This window comes from Gadus morhua, chromosome 3 (assembly GCF_902167405.1).
Source record: "Gadus morhua chromosome 3, gadMor3.0, whole genome shotgun sequence".
Classification (NCBI taxonomy): domain Eukaryota; kingdom Metazoa; phylum Chordata; class Actinopteri; order Gadiformes; family Gadidae; genus Gadus; species Gadus morhua.
This window is the reverse complement of record NC_044050.1, coordinates 16360671-16382426: the sequence shown is the minus strand read 5'-3', so window position 1 is coordinate 16382426 and position 21756 is coordinate 16360671. Positions and strand designations below refer to the sequence as shown.

General features: G+C 44.8%; 2 protein-coding genes across 3 annotated transcripts in view; one reads left to right on the top strand and one right to left on the bottom strand.

Moving 5' to 3' along the window:
- npnta (nephronectin a) overlaps positions 1-9302 on the top strand; it is a 47808-nt gene extending 38506 nt beyond the window's left edge. For both annotated transcript variants that reach the window (XM_030350764.1, XM_030350763.1), the window contains 4 exons: positions 4792-4923; positions 6092-6190; positions 6735-7018; positions 7859-9302. In XM_030350764.1, coding sequence (XP_030206624.1) covers positions 4792-4923; positions 6092-6190; positions 6735-7018; positions 7859-7972 — 629 coding nt within the window. In that variant the 3' untranslated portion in view covers positions 7973-9302. The remainder of the gene's footprint in view (positions 1-4791; positions 4924-6091; positions 6191-6734; positions 7019-7858) is intronic.
- Positions 9303-9637: 335 nt separating this feature from the next.
- Positions 9638-21756, bottom strand: part of tbck (TBC1 domain containing kinase) — a 39644-nt gene continuing 27525 nt past the window's right edge. The window contains exons 24-26 of the mRNA XM_030350762.1: positions 16997-17160; positions 12590-12749; positions 9638-10424 (exon numbers count right to left, since the gene is read on the bottom strand). Of these exons, the coding sequence (XP_030206622.1) occupies positions 10314-10424; positions 12590-12749; positions 16997-17160 (435 nt within the window). The 3' untranslated portion in view covers positions 9638-10313. The remainder of the gene's footprint in view (positions 10425-12589; positions 12750-16996; positions 17161-21756) is intronic.

The following is a 21756-nucleotide window of genomic DNA, read 5'->3' as shown; positions in this document are numbered from 1 at the left end:
TTGATAATTTACCAATGCAATCAGTTTTAATATGTTTTTGCAGTTGGGATTTTGAGTTGTTTCATACACACATGGACGCACACACACACATACGCACACATTTGCCCTGCAACAAACACACACACGCACACACACACACACACACACACACACACACACACACACACACACACACACACACACACACACACACACACACACACACACACACACACACACAGACATACATACAAACCCACACATACACACCGAGCTGGATGCCTGGGATTACTGGAGAGTCTGGTGCGAGCCTGTGACCTCTCCACTTCCAGATTCCTCAGACAGCCAGACCACCTCTCTGAGCTCTGGGGTCCGTGGTCTGGGGGGACCTGGACCTGGACACACACACACACACACACACACACACACACACACACACACACACACACACACACACACACACACACACACACACACACACACACACACACACACACACACACACACACACACACTCAAAAACTCCTTCCGCTGATAGATATCACTGAAGAGGCTCATGTTAGACACTGGAGGAGTTTAACAGAGTTCAAGCACAGTTTACAGCTTGTAAATGAAGACTGACCGAATTAGACTGATTTTCTAAGAAGGGCTCGTTAAAGGCTTTTATATTATTTTATTTTGTTTCCTTACATCTTCTCTTTCTTTTTTCTTTTTTTATCGCTTGTATCTAACATAAATTCTGTGAATGTATCTTTAAAAATAAGAATTTCTATTTTCAGTAATGAAGTAATAACATGAATAACTATTTGTGGTATTGAAACATCACCCGTGCTCCGTGTATAACGGTGGGAGTGCCAGGGAGTGGCCACTTGGCAGTCGGAGAGCGTGGCTAAAGAGCATTAAGTTTAACCCCTGACGGCTCGCATCCATAAGCTGGTGGGAAGAGCCCTGCACGACCGGCCCACTCTGCATTGGCTGTGCGGCTTGAGTAGTTTCAAAACAGTGTGAGTGAGGAAAGCACATTCACGATGCAGTTCATTAGTTCCACATCGTTAACATATTCGTTTTCATGCTGTGTGTGTGGGGGGGGGGGGGGGGATTAGACTTTGTTTTTTCCGTTGTATATTAATGAACCCTGTCGTGATGGTGATTTAATGGGAGTAGTGGAGAGCTAAAGTTTAACTTGGATGAAATGACTCAGGTCCTGCGGTCATTTAGAGTCATCAAGCCACAGGGTTTGGATTGTACTCCATTAAAACCTCCAAAATGTTTTTTTCGGGGTTCCATTCACTTCCAAGGTAGTCAAATAGCATTAACTTTAGTTCTAAAAATCAGACTTCAGATAATAATGTCACGTCTGAAAGCAGGCCAGCTCAAACGGGGGGGTTTGCTGTCATTCGCTTCGCTGACATTCGCTTCTTATTTATTTTCAACCAAATCATGTTGCTGGAGGCGTCGACAAACATCGTCAAGCAATAGTAGACTAGTAATAGTGTCTGCAAAGATTTTCGAATCAACACTGTGTAGACCGGCCAGTGTAGAAATACGATTCCACTTCCGAAAACATCATCTACACGGACAAAGTTTTAGAAAACCGACAAACCGAGAACTAGGTGTAACTCCGTCTCTTTCAGTTGTGACCCCAGCTCTTTGCCGCCCTTTCCCCCAGAAGTTCTGCTACGAAATAGAAGGACTAGCCTGGGACCCAGATTAATCTGCGACCTCATGTTGTGTTTGCTCAGGCATCCACTTCTAGCCCCTGCCTGGAAAGAGAAGACTCAGCAAATCAAAACAATATGGTCGAGACAATCACAACAATACATGGCGGGTTTCATACGTTGATCGTACAGAAGTGGGTTCTATGGGAGCGCCATTGAGGCATTTTCATAAACAACCAAGATGGCTGCCACTGATATTTCACACGTTTTGTTGCTCTGATTGGTTGTCGGTCCGTCCAATTGCTTCCAGAGGCATTTTGGTCTGCGCATGTAGATAATGTACTTCGGAAATAGAAATTGAACTGAGATGTTCCTGACTAATACACATTTGCGAGTTGGTGTTGTGCAGGACTGCAGGGGCCGAGATAATGTTATCCGGGGTAGAGCATTGTGAATTTCCTTGTAAAAAAAGGGTCATTTCTTGTTAAAGTTAATTTCATGATTTGGTTTTTGCTTCGGTGAGATATAGTTTGTTTTGCTGAATCCTTTATGTGACGCAGATTTATATTTATTCTCCTTTCTGCTACACAATCTCCAATTATTTCCATTTCTGATATTTCTTTAATGGTTTGTTTTCATGTTTTGTGTTGTATCATAGACTACGTAATGTTCCAAGTGAATTCTCTGAGATTTTCACCAGAGTGGTTTAAAGACCATAATACATGCTTCTTAAAATTCTCTTCTCTGCACTCATTTAGTTTTGAGTTGCTTTGTTCTCTTCTGTCTTATTTCTATAATGATGGCAGCCAATTTACCTTTTTCCCTCTTGTTTGCCTCTAGTTTGATCACAAAGCCCACTGAGTCCTGTTGGACCTCCATGTTTCATGAGATACTTTTTTACATTTGTAACAAAAAATACAACAACAAAAAAAGCGATAAGAGACTGACATGAATGTTGAGGACAGTGCAGGTTATGAATAATTGGTGTAAAATGTCATGTTTCTCGAGTATTCTCTCCTAAAACTCACAGCCAACCCAGTCCTCGTCATTTTCATACCATTTTTGTATCAACCATCTGTTTAAGGACACATATGTTGGGTCCATTTTAGAGTGACGTTTTAGCTTCAGCTAATGAGAGCTGCTGTTTGAGTTGACGCTGACGGTAATTATTCTTCTGAGCCATCACAAAAATTGGCAGTGAAATATTTAATAAAGTCTGGAGAGAGTCTGGGAGCAGATAATCACCCCCCCCCCCCCCCCCCCCCCCCCCCACACACACACACACACACACACACACACTCACACATTCATTCATGCACACACACATGCTCACACAAAAAAACACACACACACACACACACACACACACACACACACACACACACACACACACACACACACACACACACACACACACACTCAAACATTCAATCACGCACACACACACACAGACATGCACACACACTCACACACACTCACACATTCATTCATGCACACACACATGCTCACACAAAAAAACACACACACACACACACACACACACACACACACACACACACATACACACACACACACACACACACACACACACACACACACACACACACACACACACACACACACACACACACACACACACACACACACCATCCTGTTTAGACATTGTGTTCTTTATGAGGATGGAGAAGAGAAGTGGGGACAGTAAATCTCGGGTTCTTGACCCTGTCGTGTGTACAGGGAATCTCTCTGCAGACAGGAACCCATTAACCTTCACAGGGAGATGTGATCTATCCTTGAACACAGTGAATGAACTGCGGGTGTCGCTCCAACGCTGCTTCCTAGCTACACACCAAGGCCACTGCAGCCTCACAAAGAGATGTAGTAAGGAAATTGCAAGGTAAATTAAGCTATCCCACAAGGGAGGGACCATGACTGGTGTGCAATTGTTTTTTTGTTGAAGTCGTCTAGAAATCAGATCCTTCTTATTTTTTATATATATTGCAGCTGTGGAACGCAACTTGACCATCTTTTAACCTTTCAACCGTTGAATTAACCTCCCCAGGAATCAGCCAACCTTTAATTTGAACATCCTGGCCGGAGGGGCAATCGGTAGAATGACCTCAGAAGCTATTTCAGTTTTGTGTTCGTGTGTGTGTGTGTGTGTGTGTGTGTGTGTGTGTGTGTGTGTGTGTGTGTGTGTGTGTGTGTGTGTGTGTGTGTGTGTGTGTGTGTGTGTGTGTGTGTGCCAAGGTCCAATTTTAAAAACAGTGCTTCAGCCAAACTGCTTCTGGAATTCAAACGATGATATGATGTCGATGTTATTTTAATGAGTCTTAATCGTGTGAGGTCTTCAGCCCATTCATTTTACAAGATTTTAAAAAGGACCCTCATGAATGTTATCCAATAAATGCTGAACAAAAAATCGAATCCAGGGGTTATGTACTTATGGTGTTGCTTTTACGGAGCTTGTATTTGTGCGTGTGCATATCTTTACCTACCAACTTTTTACTGCATTTTTGATACAGCATTGCCCCAGAAAGCATTCAAGCTGCTGTCTCATCACTTTTCCAAACTTCAGTTTTCGTAAGCACACCGAACACACAGTAATTTGGTAGTGGAATTGCAGAAAGAAAGAGAGAATTTTGTGCGTGTCTATGCAGATAGCAGGTGTGGCAGTCAGTCCTCATGCTAAATGTTCTTAAGAAGAATCAGCACAACACAGTCATTTTGACAAATGATATCAGTAATGGATGTTTTAGCGGAGCCAAGAGAGATGGTTACGATGCTTTGATCCAACAGACTGGTGTTTTCCTTTAACAACAATCTCTAAATGGCCTTTTCACTGTTTATGAATCTACTACCTGGTTCTTGTCCCTACTCCTCTTCTTCTACTCCAGTTAAATGTACATATATATCATTAACCGCAGATGGCTGCTATAGTTGAAGTACAGCAATACAATTAATTTAATCAAATTATAGACACATTTAAAATTAGACTAAGAAAAAAACATAGAAAGAAAACAATATATCTTTATATGACCTATGAGAAGCAGAATCATAAACGCAACGTGAACGTAATAGCAGACAATCCAGGCGTTGACGTATGGATTGCGCTGTAATTGATGTCATTGTTATTATTATTATTCCTCCTCAGTTCCACGGAACCACGACCACAACACGGTGGTGGGGGGCCTGGACTTTGACATCGAGCCGGGGAACACGGCGGACGAGCCTAACGACCAGCCCAGAGAGGACTGGCCCGGGGCCGACGCCCATCAGCACCCAGGTAAACACCGCCGCCATGCCCCCCCCCCCCCCCCCCCCCCCCCCCCCCCCCTCCCCCCTCGCCTCACCTCAACCCATGACGGATGACTTACATCGGCCCCGGAAGTTAAGGCAGTGGCGCGCAATCCATCAGGCAGGCGTTGTCCCGGCGACAGGAATATACATGATAGTGAGCAGATGTGTTCCGAAAGGCCTTCGCCCCACCGATGACACAGGACATCTGGCTTCCACCAGTGCTTCTTCTTCCTCTCCATCGTCTCCGTCTCCGTCTCCTTCTTCTCCTTCTCCTTCTCCTTCTCCTTCTCCTTCTCCTTCTCCTTCTCATTCTTCTTCTTCTTCTTCTTCTTCTTCTTCTTCTTCTTCAACACATTGGTGGGAGTTATAGGTTAGGGGGGGGCTGAATGATGCTTGGGAGGATATGGGCTATGGTGGTGTGGTGCATGTTAGGTGCTGTAGATTCCTCTGTATTGAATACACACAGGTGCAGTCATATCACCCACGCACTTGAGCGTCACCCCGTGATGTTTATGTTTGGCCTTGGCGCTTTAATGATTTCAGACGTCAATAAGTCATTTGGATGTGGAGTGGTGCTTTGTTTAAACATCTTACATGAATGCTCATGTGATTTCCTATTTACTGTGCGGTGCTTATCGTACGCTGTAAGTGTTTTTTTCTGAAGTAAAAATAACGAATGGCTTTTTGAAGGAATACATTTGAATGCATTCACACGCCTCCATGCATTCCCAGATATTTGGTTTTATTCGGGATTTCTGAGCTATCTCCACATTCTAATTTTATTTCACCTGCGCATAATAAACTGTTATGCAAATAGGCAGAAAAGAATGATGAAACACACTTTGAATGAATACATGCCAAGTGCAAGTCTGGAAAATATGAATTTTCAGACTATTCCCCTTAAAATGTGTAGGCGTTTGAGCGGTACAAACATTTTAAATACATGCTCATTTGAGTTCCCTGTACTGAGCTCTCATCATTTCTCCAGTGATGTTCCTAAAAATACTAAGAAACACATTTGAATGAACAGGGATGCTCACATCAAAAGACGCATTTCCAGACACTTGGCTCTATGCAAGTGTGAACGAGTTTCCCATTCCCTTCAATTTTGGATTGGATCCAGATTTGTAGACGCGTGTTCTGCTTCCCCTCAGAGTCGGGCTATCTGAGCTGCTCTTTTGACCAGGGGCTGTGCGGCTGGATCAAGGACAAAGACGGAGACCTGCACTGGGAGACCACCGCTGATCCAGCAGGTGGGGAGAGAGCATCTGGCCTTTATAGCTGACTCTTGGGTTTGAAGCCCCACTAAGCACGGGTTTACTACATGTGTAATGGGACTGGAGTATATGCAACTTTTTTTATGCCTTACAATAAAGATTGGGAAATTTATACTATACTATAATGAGATATATAAACATATGATTTTTTGTGGAATATACTTTACATGCATATTACATTTAAAGTGACATGAGCTTTTGACTTTGAAGTCAGGTGGGTAATCTAATTTGAGGTGATCGGATCAAAACAAATACAATATAATATAAATAATAATAAGATACATGCCAACAGTTGCAGAACACAATAGATACAGACATAGGCCATTTGATGATCATGGTTTATCAAAAGCAGTACAATAATGTTCAACCTCCTTGTATCATCGATATATTTAATTACAATAAGACCCCTTAGCTTGTGCGCCCACCCAGTGGGATTCAAACCCCTCACTGGGCCAGTGTTGCTACCCGTCGACGGACGGACCCAATCACCAGCGTCACACCCCTCCCCTCTCTCCCCCAGGGGGACGCTTCCTCACCATCCCCGAGGCGGCGGCGGCGGCGGCGGGGGGGGGCAGCCGGAGGAGGAGCGGCCGGGGGGCGCGGCTGGTCCTCCCCCTGACCCCGCCCTGGGACCAGGGCAACCTGTGCCTGTCCTTCCGCCACAGCCTGGAGGGCCACCACGTGGGCATGCTGCAGGTGTTTGTGAAGAAGGGCCGACAGTACAGCCCCGCCGTGTGGGGCCGGACGGGGGGCAGCGGCTGGAGGCACACCCAGATCACCCTGTGGGGCACCGGGCTGGAGAGCGTGAGTCCTGGGGCGGGGGGGTGGGGGTCTGTTTGTGGATGTCTGTTTGTGGATGTCTGTTTGTGGGTGTCTGTTTGTGGGTGTCTGTTTGTGGGTGTCTGTTTGTGGAAGTCTGTTTGTGGAAGTCTGTTTGTGGATGTCTGTTTGTGGGTGTCTGTTTGTGGAAGTCTGTTTGTGGATGTCTGTTTGTGGGTGTCTGTTTGTGGGTGTCTGTTTGTGCGTGTTGGTTTTTATCATTGTTGTATTGAAGCAGCATTGTCGGGCTTCCCAGTGGTTGTTTCACTGAGGGTTGATTGGTATATGAATTGGTTGGTTATTGGGTTGGTGTCCTGTTGGTTCCTAGGGCAGGGGGCAGCTGCCTGGTGTATCAAGGCCAGTGTGGAATGGTTGAATTGAAGTTCTTCAAAGTTGAGGTGGGAGTGGACACTTTGTTGTTTCAGACAGTTCCCCTAGCTCAGGCTTTCTCCACTGGTTGGATGAGCCCAGCTCCCCTTCCTCTGCTGGTTGGATGAGCCCAGCTCCCCTTCCTCTGCTGGTTGGATGAGCCCAGCTCCCCTTCCTCTGCTGGTTGGATGAGCCCAGCTCCCCTTCCTCTGCTTGTTGGATGAGCCCAGCTCCCCTTCCTCTGCTGGTTGGATGAGCCCAGCTCCCCTTCCTCTGCTGGTTGGATGAGCCCAGCTCCCCTTCCTCTGCTGGTTGGATGGGCCCAGTTCCCCTCGGCTGGCCCTTACAGGAGGGGGGTGGATGGGGATATTGTCATTCAGATGGAGATGACTGAACACTTCATTCTTCTGTGTTTTGCCCCCTGAGTTAACAATAACCCAGTGTTCCGTTCCCCAGGTGATCCTGAAGGGGGAGCGTGGGCGGGGCAAGAGCGGCGAGATGGCGGTGGACGACATCACACTGAGGAAAGGCTCGTGCGTGGAGGAGCACAGCAGCGTGAGGAGACTTTGATGCACACACCCGGTCGAGGACGCAGTGGTAACCCATGACAACAAAGGGTGAAGAAGAAGAGAGGATATTAATATCTGACTCTGAGAGCAGACTCTTAATTGTGTCACAGCCCCCCCCCCCCCCACACACACACATACATACACACACACACACACACACTCCTCTCCCCGTGAAACTGCTGTGTGGAGTCCATTGTGAAACACTATTTCCCCAACAGTTCCAAACAATTCAGTGCGTTTCGACCGACTCTCACGGTGCGAAAGACTTAGGGTCTCGGCTGTCCTCCCTCGTCCCCTACGACCACCTGCGTCCCTCTGTAAAAACGTGTGCATGTGCAACCAGAGAAAGCCCCATGCCTTAACGCAGCCCTAGCAGGCCCTCACCCTGACGGCTATACACTGCTCACCAAGACCTTGCCGTTTCGGACCAGCGCTGCAGCCACTAAAGTGTTTTCTGTCTTTAATACTTTTCCTTTGATGCCTTGCTTCGATTTGCGCACCACAAGCCATACGGTTAGACTGTCATTTTTTTTAATTTGCTTGTATGTTTTGCAGAAGGTTTTCGTCACAAATGTTTCGGCAATCGAAATTTACCACAGACACAGACCGTACGTTGAGGATGACAGGACAATGGAGTTGTGGTATTTTGTTTAGTTCTTTTAATCTAGGATTAAAGAATTGTCACACACACCACACACAGTATTGCCCCCAGCAGGTGTGTCATACAACAGGCCACCGATAAGACAGTTTGTCTTCCTTTCTAATATTGGCCCTGATGTAATCATCATAACCTCTGACAGCATTTATAGCTGCTTGGAACGCAAGTGTGTGTTTCGAATACTTGGAAATTGGTGAATCGGGATAAACGAATTGTTTCTCTGACGTGAGATGGGCAGTTTGTTTTTACCACAGTATCGGCTTTCTTATATTAAGTGTGGATTTGTTATACAAAAAAGGACACAGTAATTGCTTTCTAGGCTTTGGATTACAGTAAATGTAGTTCAGTGTACATACTCTTAAATATCAATATAATAACGCAGACTAATCGTTGTATAAAGGTCACACCATGTTGTCGGTTGAATCATTAAAAAAAAAGAGGATAACTTGATTTGCTAACTTGACTTACAAATAGAGACGTTGTGCAGTGCGAGGCGGTGTATAAATATGTACTTTATGTTCATGTGGTTTGGTAAATTAATAATAATACTATGTTAATTAAATGAAGGGCTGTGGTTGGAGATTACAGAGGGTCTGTAAACGCATGGATGCATTCAGCACATTTAGTCCAACTCAGTCAGCTATGTAAATAAAATTGTTTTGACTGATATGCATTTGCAAATGTTTGGATCCTTTGTGATTGCTGCGAAATGTCTGCTTTTATCCGCAGCGTTTATGATTCACTTTTGGTTCATGAGCAATCATGTTCCACCTGCAGTGAGGCGGCGTTGTGTACCACTACCTGAGAATACTCGTCCTCCAAGAAGAGTTAAAGAGTTAAAGTCCAAAGCTTCCCCTTATCTCTTCTGAGTTCTCTGAGGCGGCAGTCGGGCTGATGTGGGATGCTGAACGTCTAGACTTGGAGGCCCAGGTGGTTTTCAATGAAAACTGATTTCAGAGTTCAACCAGAGTTTTCTAATCCAAAGCAGAGTTGAATACGACATCGGAATAAGCTTTTAAAAAATGTTTTATTAAAAAAAAATCTTTACAGAGGCATGATTATCATGAAAGAAATAATAAAGAGCAAGGATCAAAACACGTTAAGCTAATTTTCATGGGGTGAAGGTGACATTCTGGGCCGTTATCAGCAGCTGTGGTGAGCATGTGATCTGGCATTATCCGCTGATAAAGGTCATGGTGTCACCACCTGATGAACGATGCTCTTTGGTCCTCCTGCATCTGAGAAGCCTGAGGAATGTTCCAACCGGCCTTCTCGTAAGAAGAGCTTTCTCCAGACGATTCACATTAATAGGCTTTTCCCTACATTTCAGAAATCAATCATTACGTTGAGGATTTGCATCGCGTAACTGAAGTGAAATAGACTTAGATCAAATGATCCCCCCCCCCCAAAAAAAACAGATGTAGTTCAGAAAACCAAACACACCTTTTCTTTGGATATCAGTGGTCAGACAAGACCACTATATCTCTGGGTGGATTCAGAGGGTTGTATCACCACAACTTTAAAAACAAAGAATTCATGACGACGCAGACTGGAACGGCAGCAGAGTGGGTTAGTACCGTTCCCCTTGTGTTAATACTGAGTGTGAATGTCTGGGTTCAGGGGACCACCTTGGAGGGTCCAGCGGACCACCGTCTTCAGGACCAGGGTGAGGGGGGTGGTGGGCTCATATCTGGGGGGAGGGGACGGTCAGGAGTCCAGTGGATCTCATCTTGATGATCCCTCCGTCCAGCATGCAGACGCGAGGGAAGTTCACCTTCACCAGATGGGAGGCAAACTGGGGACATGGAGGTCACGACGGAGTGGAAAGAAGAGAGCAAGTGAGTCATGGTACGGTTTCGTCAGCACATCCAAAGTCCAAAAGTCACTCCTTTGGGACACACGTCACCAAGCAACCGGTAGGGGGGTTAGAGTTCCTTGATCAAGGAATGAAGGCATTGGATTTCAAACCCGGAACCTTTTAACTTCTAACTCCTACACTACCCTGACTAGAATGGGAACTAGACTAAATCTTCAGCTCAGGTGTACTCAATGTTAACAGCTGCTATGGAGAAAAATTAACAACAGGTTGTAATTAAAATTGTCCAACGTTAAGATTGAATGCCTATACCATTTTACTGAATACACTGACTGGATACACTCAGGATGGATAAGAGACATGGCAAGATCATTCCAAATAGGAATTGTAATAGAATAGCATTGGAGAAGGAAAAATAGGGAATATTTATGATATATATATATATATATATATAGAAATGTAGATGACAGATTCAACGCACTGTATATTTGCATACAGTGTATATGCCAACTGTGTTATGCAAATATTTATATGTTGCTGTACAACTTTGTTTGTGACTTGTGTTCCACCTAACCTAGAAAAAGCAAAACGTACACGAAAAGCCTGTTTACCGTAGCTTTACCTTATATCATACATCATACAGAGAATACAACAGAACAGAATACCAGACACTAACTTTGAGAAATATACTGTCCTACAAAACGATATTTCTTCTAGAATAGAAAAAGCAATACATTGTAAACCCATTTATTCAGAAAGAATGGGTTTCCAAGACATGTTTGTACACAAAAACAGCTCTGTCTATATTATTCTTTTTCACAAACCCAGCGAAAACCTGAGAGAACATAACAAACGCCTGAGGGGAAACCTTCCTGGAGAAAAACCAACCGCTCCCTGGCTTCCTGCGTGTTGATAATGTCCATGTTAATATTCATGTGCATGAAAAACAAACAAAATGCCTTTGACTTGTTTCGATAATTCAGAACACATTATTGATGCACTCTCTCTCTCTACAAGCGCGATGCTGCATAATTAAAGGAGCTGCCTTTAAATGACACCTACTATTAAGAGGTCTAAAGAGTCACAATTGTATCCTCGACGCTCTTAACGATAATGAGCTAAATGTGCCCTTGTGTTCCCACATAAATGTAAACTTTATTTTTATGTTCTTCTGTTTTTTTTTTCTGACGCATTTAATGAGGTTTGATAGTTGCAACACATTCTGGTATTGCAACTTGTGAATTAACTAAATACCTTAAAAACTGTAAGTTCTTAGGTCAACTCAAAAACGTAAATTTAAAGGATGGGGAATGGAGACATGATCCTGTCTTCACTATCGTGCTTCTTTCTACAACGAACGGGTTTGATCCTCCACGTATCGGCTCTTTAACCAAAGTAGCTGGACCCGTCACAAATCGTTACGGAAAATAATGTCACCTAAATGACTAAATAATACATGCCAACTAGCTCAGTCACCCTTCATATAGTTTAGTATCATGAATTATTCATAGAGTATTCATAGTGTTCAAGGCGTTTTTAAGCAACTAGTGGGCCATAAACTACAGTATATATTTAAGTGAATAATTTGGGCTCTCTTGCAAAACACAAACAAAACAATTTACCAATTAAGACCAGGATAACTCTAAGTCAATTCAAGCTAGCATTTGGATTCCCAAAAACAGAGAGAACAGACAGTTTGGATAAGACTGAAGAAAATAAATGACGGTATTTTATCCTAGTGTGACATAAAGATATATCATGACTACCATGAAGGGAAGTGGCTAGGGTGTTCAAATCACAGTCTAAAGGTTCTGGGTTCGATCCTCAATGTCCAAAATCTACCTGAAGGCATGCCCTAACCCCTACTTTCTCCTTAATGACATGTATATGGCTTCACCATCGGTGGGTTTGGATGAAAGTGCCTAATAAATATCTAATTTTAGAATATTCAACTGTTTTTTCACTTTCCTCCAAATGGACTTTTTGTAGTTTTACAATTAATGAGAAGGTAGGGGTTCGGACATCTTGCTCAAGGACGCAAACATCCAGGTTCAAGCCAAGAAGCTTTTTTCGTGGGAGTCACCATAACCACTAGACTAGTCCCTTGTCATACCCCTGATCCCAGGATCGTTTTCCGTCCTTACCGTTGTGCCGCTCTTCATGGCGTGGCTGATGACCACGATGACCCGTCCCCTGAAGGAGTGCAGGACGCCCGTCCCGGGACACTGCACCAGCTCCCCGTCCGGACCGAAGGCGGAGGAGTAGGGCAGGTTGACGCTGCCGGACAGGTGGCCTCTGTTGAAGCTGGAGGGACTCGCGTTAAGGAGGCTCTTCTTTGCTTTGTGTGGTTCTTTACTACGTGTTGGTGCAGACATCTCCTCAAATAAATGCCCCGGGGGAGAAATAACTGATGTCACTAGACTGAAAGGTTCGACACTATTATCCATTTTCGTAAAGGGACTAGTGGGCAGAGGTGTGAAGGAAGCTGTCTCTGTGTCTGAGAGAAGATAAATCAGCGAATAAGGCGTTGTGAGGAGGCTAAGTGAGAGTTAGACATGCAAGCAGCAAAAGCAACATCCACTCATCTGGTGATACATGCCCTGAGTAGAGTGGGAATAGTTACTTTTGGGCTCCTGCTGATGCAAACCAGAAGCTGCTACACAGCTGGCCTGGTAGACAGTCACAGGGAGAAAGCCATTTGTTTTCCTGACAGAAGCGAGCAGAAGCGAACCTTCTGGACCTGATGTGGTGTTTGGGGGTACCGTAGTGAATCCATACCATCAGAAAGTCTACAGCTTGGAAAATGTACTGTGTCAATATAAAAGGGTAAACTTCAAACCAGCGGCCAGTCACAGTATTTCAAATTTATTCTCATTTCCTGTCTGGGATAAATAATGAACCTCTTTCGTTTATCAGAGTATATTCAGTTTAAATAAATAAAGCAGCTATGTGGAGGTGAAACACAAAGGCTACTTCTCCAAGAGGGACTCCATTCTGCGTTTCATATTTCTAAGTAGATATTTATCAGAACAAACGAATGTGAAACTGCACAAATGGTTGATGTTTCCTATGAATATATGAATGTGTATACCGTGTGAGTAAGTCCTGCAGTGCGTTGTCTACTAAATGGAAAGCCTCACCGATGGGCTGATACCCTCTTGAGTGGGTGAGGTACACGGCTTGTCAGAGTGATGGAGAATAGGAGAGGAGGAGGAGGAGGAGGAGGAGGAGGAGGAGGAGCAGGACGCGACGACAAAATTGGCAGCGGAGAAGGAAGGAGAACGGAGCAGGAGAAGATGGGGTGGAGGTGGAGGAGGAGGAAGAGGAGGGTGGGAATATGATGAGCCAGACAAATGAATTGAATAACAGAATCTCGGAGGAGATGGAATAAAGGGAGCTTTTGTCAGGGGAGGAGGAACGGCAAAGCAAGAATGGCTGAAGTGACACAATGAGGTAATGTTGTGTGTGGAAGTTAAAAAATGATCCGGGCGCATTAAAAGAGAGGCATTGTTCCCGCCACGTCGAGGAAAAAAGTCAGCCCAGGGAAAACCACTGGGAAGAGGACCCACGGGGATGTGAGGAGAGGGACTGGAACAAAGCCTGACGCAGAGTGGTGGTTTAATATTCACTCTGATAACGAAAGACAAACAAAAGCTGTGTTGCAGGCTCGGCGTCTACAGAGTGATTGACATTATCGCTGAATATTTCACGATAAAGCCTTTACTTAGGTGACGTTTCTTGACTCAATCACTCCACTGTTGGGTGGGAGCCCCTGTTTTCGACTGCCTACCCAAAAGGCTCCACTGTCTGCGGCGGGCTGTGATCTCTTGATGTGGCGCAACAAGTGTTCTTTCACCCTTCAGGCAGTGACAAGGTCTTCCTGCCCATTCACACCTGTAAGCCCGTTCCCCATGAAACGCTATCGCACAGCGGGTCCGGCACAGCCAGACACGGCTTGCTTTGATTAAAAGCTGCATAAATCTTTATTTAAACCAGGGCTGGGGAACATAGAGGGAAGGTTTTTAACAGATGCCTAAATAGACACGGGTTGCCAAATTCTGAGGTTGGCAAATCCTGCTTAAGTGGTCGGATCCCCCTTTGTTCTATCGGGTCAAGCCCCCTGGGCACCCCTTTCTTTCCAGGGGGGTGCTACTTTGTGGAGGCTTACGCCGAAAGGAATTTCCATTGGAAATATCCAGAAATTCCCGACTAATCCTAAGTGATTAATGACCCGTTGTGCCCCCTACAATTACCATTCTATTGATATGCTGACGGACTCGCCTTCAAAAGGTCGTCTGACTTTGAAAGTCAGGAATAGAATAAGGGTTTGGCACCGGCCCCGAGCTTGCCGTATAGCGGTGGTTATCGCCCGCATATATATGCCGCCGTCCAGACTGTAAATGTATCTCCACGATGAGAAATTGTGGAATGTCGCGACGAGACAGTTGAGATGGATTAAGGAAGTATTGGACTCAGCAAGCAGTTGATCGTTCGATTTCTAATCCACCGGCCATCGCTCACGCCTCACGCACTCGCTTGATTGCACACGCACACGCACACGCACACGCACACACAAACACACACACACACACACACTCACACAGCGCTGCCTCCACTATCCCAGGGAAATACTCAACCCACAGACAGGGGATAGGACGGAAATGAAACAGATTGAGTTAGCACTCATTCAATAACAGCCCTTTATGGGACTGGGCCGCATGGCGGGCTCCGACGGAGGCCTGGTACCGACCGCTGCTATGATATTGGATTATTAGCAGCATTGTCAACGACAGAAGAGAGGAGCAGAGTTATGAGGCTTGATGATTTTCCCTTAGCTCGATAGGGGCCCAGACAATAACTTCACAACAGAGCGGTAATCAAATGTGCTCCGGGTGATTTGGGCTCATTAAAATCCATCGCCTCGTGTTACGCGATTCCACCTCTTTATTCGGTCCGGTGTCGCCGGAAAGAATGCTTCAAACCCAATTAGCCAATTAGCCCACAATTCTCTGCTTTCCACGGATTTTTGTTGTTACACCGCTACTGAACTAATACCAAAAACAGGTGGCAGAAGTAAAGCAACGCTTTCCTCAACACAATGTATATGGAAATGGGCTGCGTCAATGAATCTCCCCCATTTCAACAAGAACCGCTGCCAAGCGAGGGAGACGGGGGGGGGGGGGGGGGGACGGACGGACTCAGGGAACTCAGTATGGACAACGTGCTATCTTTAAACCACCTGGTACGTTGCCTATGAGACACATTATGCGGGATCCATTCTTCTGCTCCTTCTCCAAAGCCCAGGGAGAAAAGTGAGCCTGGGAGGGGGAGTGGGGGAGGGGGGGGAGTGGGGGAGGGGGGGGGGGACTACCAACGCCACCACCTCTATGCCCTTGTCTCTCAAATTGAAGGATGCAGTGGTGCAATCTAGGGGCCGGTAGCGGGGCCCTAACTGAAAGCCACAGGAGAGTCGGCTGGCGCGTGACTAGAGTAAATCAAGTCCTGGCTGATGTTCCTCAGAGGGCGGGAGGGAGATAGGCAGAGTGAGAGAGAGACAGAGACTGACAGAGAGAAAGGGAGGTGGAGGGCAAACTGTTGTATTTGCAGGCTATTGCTATTTGTATTTTTGTTATTTCCAGTATCCAGAGGGACACTTTGAGCCCGTGGTTTTATATATGCACCGGCACCTGTGAACACCTTGGGAGAAACTGCAGGCGCAGGGATAGAAAATGGGTTTTGGGCGGGATACAGGCAGTGTTTTATTCTGCAGATGACCTCTCTGAAGTGTGTGGTCGAGGGCTGGGTTTTTATGAGCCGTATAAAAAAGATGGTGTCCCTGTAAAATGGGAGCAGCAAGTGTTTGTGGTTTTCTTTATACCAGGTAGAAGTGTTTCAGCTGGGGGCCGGTTCAGGGGATATGAGCTATTTAAGAGAGCGTATTTATGTGTTATCGCCACACATCGGAGGGTCAACCAGTCAACTAGCGTACGGATTTAAAGCGTTGGGAGTATTGGACTGGCTTTGGCTTCAAAGCAGCCCTAGTTACCAAATCTTAATTAACACACCACTGTTTGAATGGGACTGAGGTCCCATTCAAACAGACTGAGGTCCCATACAAACAGACTGAGGTCCCATACAAACAGACTGAGGTCCTTCTTTCAGCCCTGGGCTGGTTAGAGCTCTGTGTTTGGCAGTAGGTCCACAGGCCTGCTGGTTTGGAGGCCATAGCAGGCTTCATACTGTACGCAGCATGCTAAGCAGGGCCGATGGAAAACATCAGAACCTCCAGGGCATAATGAGGCAAACTGCACATTAAAGATTAACGTTAAAGGTTTCCAAATTTTCGGGTGAAGCTAAGACATATTCGTAATATATTCTGACTGATTATCAGTTTAAAAAGTCTGAAGAGTTAAAAAAAACAAACCCAAAAACAGTATATCCTGCAAGCATTTCGTTGAAAAAAGGGAAAAAAGACAGAGAGATGTAACAATCAGTAACTTGATATTCCTGAACATATCCACCGAGCGGGCGGCTCAGCGGCGTAAGGATACTCCTCGGCGCTCCGCACGTCCACGGCCACGATCTTGGGCCGGCCGGCGCGGGTCCTCTTCCCGCCTCCGGCCAGCGACAGCTCACACAGGTCGATGAGGTCCTCGGCCGAGATCCGGGGGGACAGCTCCGCCTTCAGCTCGCTGAGGGCCAGGGGTTCCCGGGACTGGGGGGGGGGGAACACACCGGGACAGCTGGGTGAGGGGGGATCATGGACGGTAGGGTCATCCCGGTCGAGTGCGACGCTTTGTGCTGTGCGCTGTCTCACTCGCTATGAGCTGTGAACGCCGGTTCCCAGTCCCCAGAGCAAGAACAATAAGAACACGACTAGAAGAACGACAACAAAGACCTGGAGGATAAGTCGTTTTTGGATGAATAATTGCTATTTATTTATCTTATTTAACCTATTCTTAACCAGGCAGGTCATTTAAAATCTTATATTACAATGGTGGCCTGGCAAAAAAGGCAAAGCTGCTTGAGAGTAGGGGATCGGGGTTTAAAAGATCGCAGCAAACATTTCCAACCCTACTTGCATACGTTCACAATAAGGTGGACATAAATAGCATGCACGGGAAGGAAGCTAGCGTACTGCAGCTTCAGGCGACACAGCAGCAGAAGGAGAGTGGCGCACACAAGCAGTAGAGAGAAAAGAGAGAAAGAACATGAGACGACAGTAAGCAGCCGACCGAAAACGGTTAGGGATTATATAGACCCGCCCTTTTTGCCTCTCGTCGCTAGAACTCTGCTAGTGAAAGTCCCGCCCTCTCCCTTGCCAATAAAGCTTATTTGAAGATTCCCGCTCCATCGTGAGATGAGAAGGCCGTGGAACAAGGTTAGAGGAGAGATGGATGAGGACTTTCTCAGATATAGATACAGATATTCACTGTTATTCACCCTCTAGGTCACCTAGCACGTGCTTTTAGCCAAAGCGACTAGTGCATTAAAAATACATCTCTTTCAGTAACACAAGGGGCTTGAGAGAGGATAGCGGTGTGGGCTAGGGTTTATGATTCCCAGCTAAAAGGTTCTGGGTTCGATCCCCAATGTCCACAACCTACATGTCTTGCCGGCCCCCTCTCTGATGACATGAATGGGAATTCAGCATATGTGAGGCTCTGGTTAGTCGCTTTGGATAAAAGCAACTGCTAAATGCCCTAAATGTAAATGAAACTGTAACGGCTTGGCTTCATTATCCAAATTCCTATTGTCAAGAAGAAAGGTGGACCGCTGGGCCTGTTAGGATGGACATGGACATACATGGACAGCGGACGGGATAAGTAAACGGAAAGTGGTGTGCCTGTGATGTGTTGATTTGATTGATGAGATATAGGAGGATGAGGGCTGTTCAGAAATTGATATGCTAAACGTGTCCGTCTTGACATTTCACCCATGCCGCAAGTCACATTTATCTGCTAGTCGACCCTAACTCCACGTTACAGAAAGGCAGAAATTAAACACGACACAAAACAAAACCGCAGCAAACAATTAGGAATACTAATTAGTAAAATGTTGACATCTGCGCTTTAAATTATGAATGCATTTTGACATGAACAAATGATTCAAATCTGCATATGATAATATATTATTTAGCTTGTTTTTCACTCAGTGAGTGTTCACAGATAAATAAAAGGCAAAACAGAATTGGCACAATATGGGCACTCCTAATGTGTTTTCCTCTTCAGTGGAAACTGTGGCTGGTGTGTTCATACTGCCAAAAAAACAACAGTCCTATCTGTTTGAATTGTACGACTTGTGACAATTTGGGATGACTGCAAAGTCATTTATTATAAATGTTATCTCTCTGCAAGATAAATTATGCAAAATAATTAACGTATATCATGCCACTCTCTAAGTTATTAGATTGGTATGGTCACTAAAAAACAACTGTGCTATTGAGTTTCCAATGTGAGGTGAGTGAATGCTCAAGGAAGTCAATAATAAAAATGCGTTTGTTATATTTTACCCCTTTTTAAATTTTCATCCAATGATTTCTGACATTATTAAACAGTATCATGATCAAACCCGGCAGACGTGTCATCAAGGCTCTTCTGCTGCCGCAGAATGGGCCCTTGTCCAATAAAGACATTATTTTAACATCATCTAATACTGTCTAGACCTTGGAAAACAACACACTATGAACTGACTGATTCCGGTGGGCTGGTTAAGGAAGGAATGTTTTTACGTAAAAATACATTAAGCAATTTAAGTTGAAGTGCGGTTCCAAAGCATTTCTAAAGGACCTTCAAACAGTGTGTTAGAAATAGAAGAATGGATGGAATCTGGGGAATTCAACAAAGGTCTGTGAGCAAAGTGCTCTTGGTCCTCAAAAAGGTCATTACTGAGCCTCGGTTGGAAATCAAACCCAAACTACTCTACAAGAATGAAGTAAAAGAGAGGCAAGGAAGTAAAAGAATCACCTATTTTCAAGCCTGCAAAATAGAGATCTCACGCTTCAAAAAACACTGATAAGAAAATTCCACCACAACCACAATCAAACGAAAGCTTCCTTCTGAGGCGAGTGACAGCAACAGCTATTTTGACTATAAAGTTACCTTGTATTGAAAATAAAGTATTTAAAGAAAATTTAAGCACTATCAAAGATTAACTACACCCTTGCCACAGTGCTTTTTATATACACATATAAGGGCTGAGTCTTCAGGCAAAATGTGCAGGCCTGTCACCGCCTGGGGTGTGGGGGGGAGAGCGAGGAGAGGAGGGAGATGGAGAGGGGGGGGCGCGGTGACTTAAATGTCATGTTGAGCAGTATGCAGCAGCCTGCACGCACTGGCTTAATGGCACTCACACACACCACCGCTCTGACTTAGACGGAGCTCCACCGCAGCCAATCACACGCAGACATCATGCTGCGCGTTTGTGTGTGTGTGTGTGTGTGTGTGTGTGTGTGTGTATAAAAAGCACTATACCATATTCAACTGTCATTATTCATTCGTCACTGAATGTGTTTGTTTCAGTGCTCATGTGTGCGCACATAAGCTAATGTGTGCACGTATGTGTTTGGTGTGTTTCATTTTGCGTGCATGTGGGTGCGTGCGTGCGTGCGTGCGTGTGTGTGTGCTTCTATTTGGAGCAACGTCATCATCGTAATCGATGGACTGCCATAACAGTGTGCGTGCGTGTAATGTATGCATGCGTGTGTGTGTGTGTGTGTGTATGTGTGAATAAAGAGCCCTCACTGTATGAAACTGTAATTTTTGGTTGGTCATTGAAATTGTCTGAATGGGGGCTGATTACTAGGATAAAGAGGCGTTTAAGTGCCCAAGGAATCCTTCATGACAACAATATGTCATTGTTTTTAGAGAGGATGTATTCGGCTTCACAATAAAGATGATCTACACAGACGTCAGCAGCAGTTTTACCTTTTAAAATGTCCTCCGCCTAGCAGTGAAATGACTATGAGTAATCTGTCAGATATGCCATCAGAGAAAAACTTGTTGATTGTTGGTGACTGTGATGAGAAGAAAATTTGAGTTGAATTGTAATGGAGATCTTTTACTTCTTATGACTTTTAAAATAACGCACACGCGCCTGCACACGCACGCACGCACGCACGCAAAAGCACACGTACACACACACACACACGTACACACGCGCACACACACACACACACACACACACACACACACACACACACACACACACAGGAGTTGAAAGAGAAGAAGACCTTCAGTTTTTAATAATTCTCTGTTCTAAATCTGGCTAAACAGCAGTTACCAATATTTCTGTAATGTGAATAATTTCCCTCTTATTATATCTGGGGGCGAAGAATCTTCAACATCTTTTGATGATTCTATTTTTGCTGACAAAAGAAAGAAGTTAGACAGAGACTCTGAACCCAGACGTAAACATCTTCAAGACCAGATATAGGATGATTAAATAGAGTATGGCATAACCAAAGCTTCTTGATTATTCAAACCGCTTGCCAAGATGAATATTAATGTTCACTGCAAAATAAAGTTCCCTTAACAATCAACCACCTTTGCCATGAAATTCTATTGAAATTCTATTATTACAAATAACACATTATGAAATGAATATAAATGGATGAAATAATATTTAAATTTTGAGTGTTTTGCAAATCAGGCGTTGATTAGAGTCAGTGGATTTTGGTAATCCTGTCACGATTCTTCCTTGCGTGAATTAGAAAGTGCATAAATCCTTTTTAAGAGCACATACGTGCGCTCACACACCCACACCCACACCTAAACATCTCAGCACTCTTGAACAATTACATTTGGGTGTCTTGCTCACTAGTCTTTACCTTCTACTAACTATGCTCCTGACTATACGTCTTCCACAAATCAAACCCTTTCACCCATTTTTACCACAGTATGATGTTCAACAGAGCACTACACAAATCTTTAGGAAAGCCATCCTTATTACGAGATATATAATGTTTGAACTTGGTTGTCAGTGGGTGAACAGGTTCAAAAGCGAAAACAACACAATGTCACAAGCGATTGTATTGTTCCTTGTGTGTCTGTGTGTCTGTCTGTCTGTCTCTCTGTCGGGAGGTGGCCATAGATGAATGGTGCCGCTTATTAAAATGAGCGCTTGCTTGGGTTTGTGGGTAATGAATAACATTACAGCAACCTGGGAGACAGAAGTCCTAGGGTCTCATTTATAAAACTGTGCGTGGGATCATTACTAAAAGTGTACGCACGCCCCAAAAGCCAAGTTTTGCCTGCGCCAAAAAATATTCAGACTTATAAAACCCTGCGTACGCACACCTCTAAGCAATCTT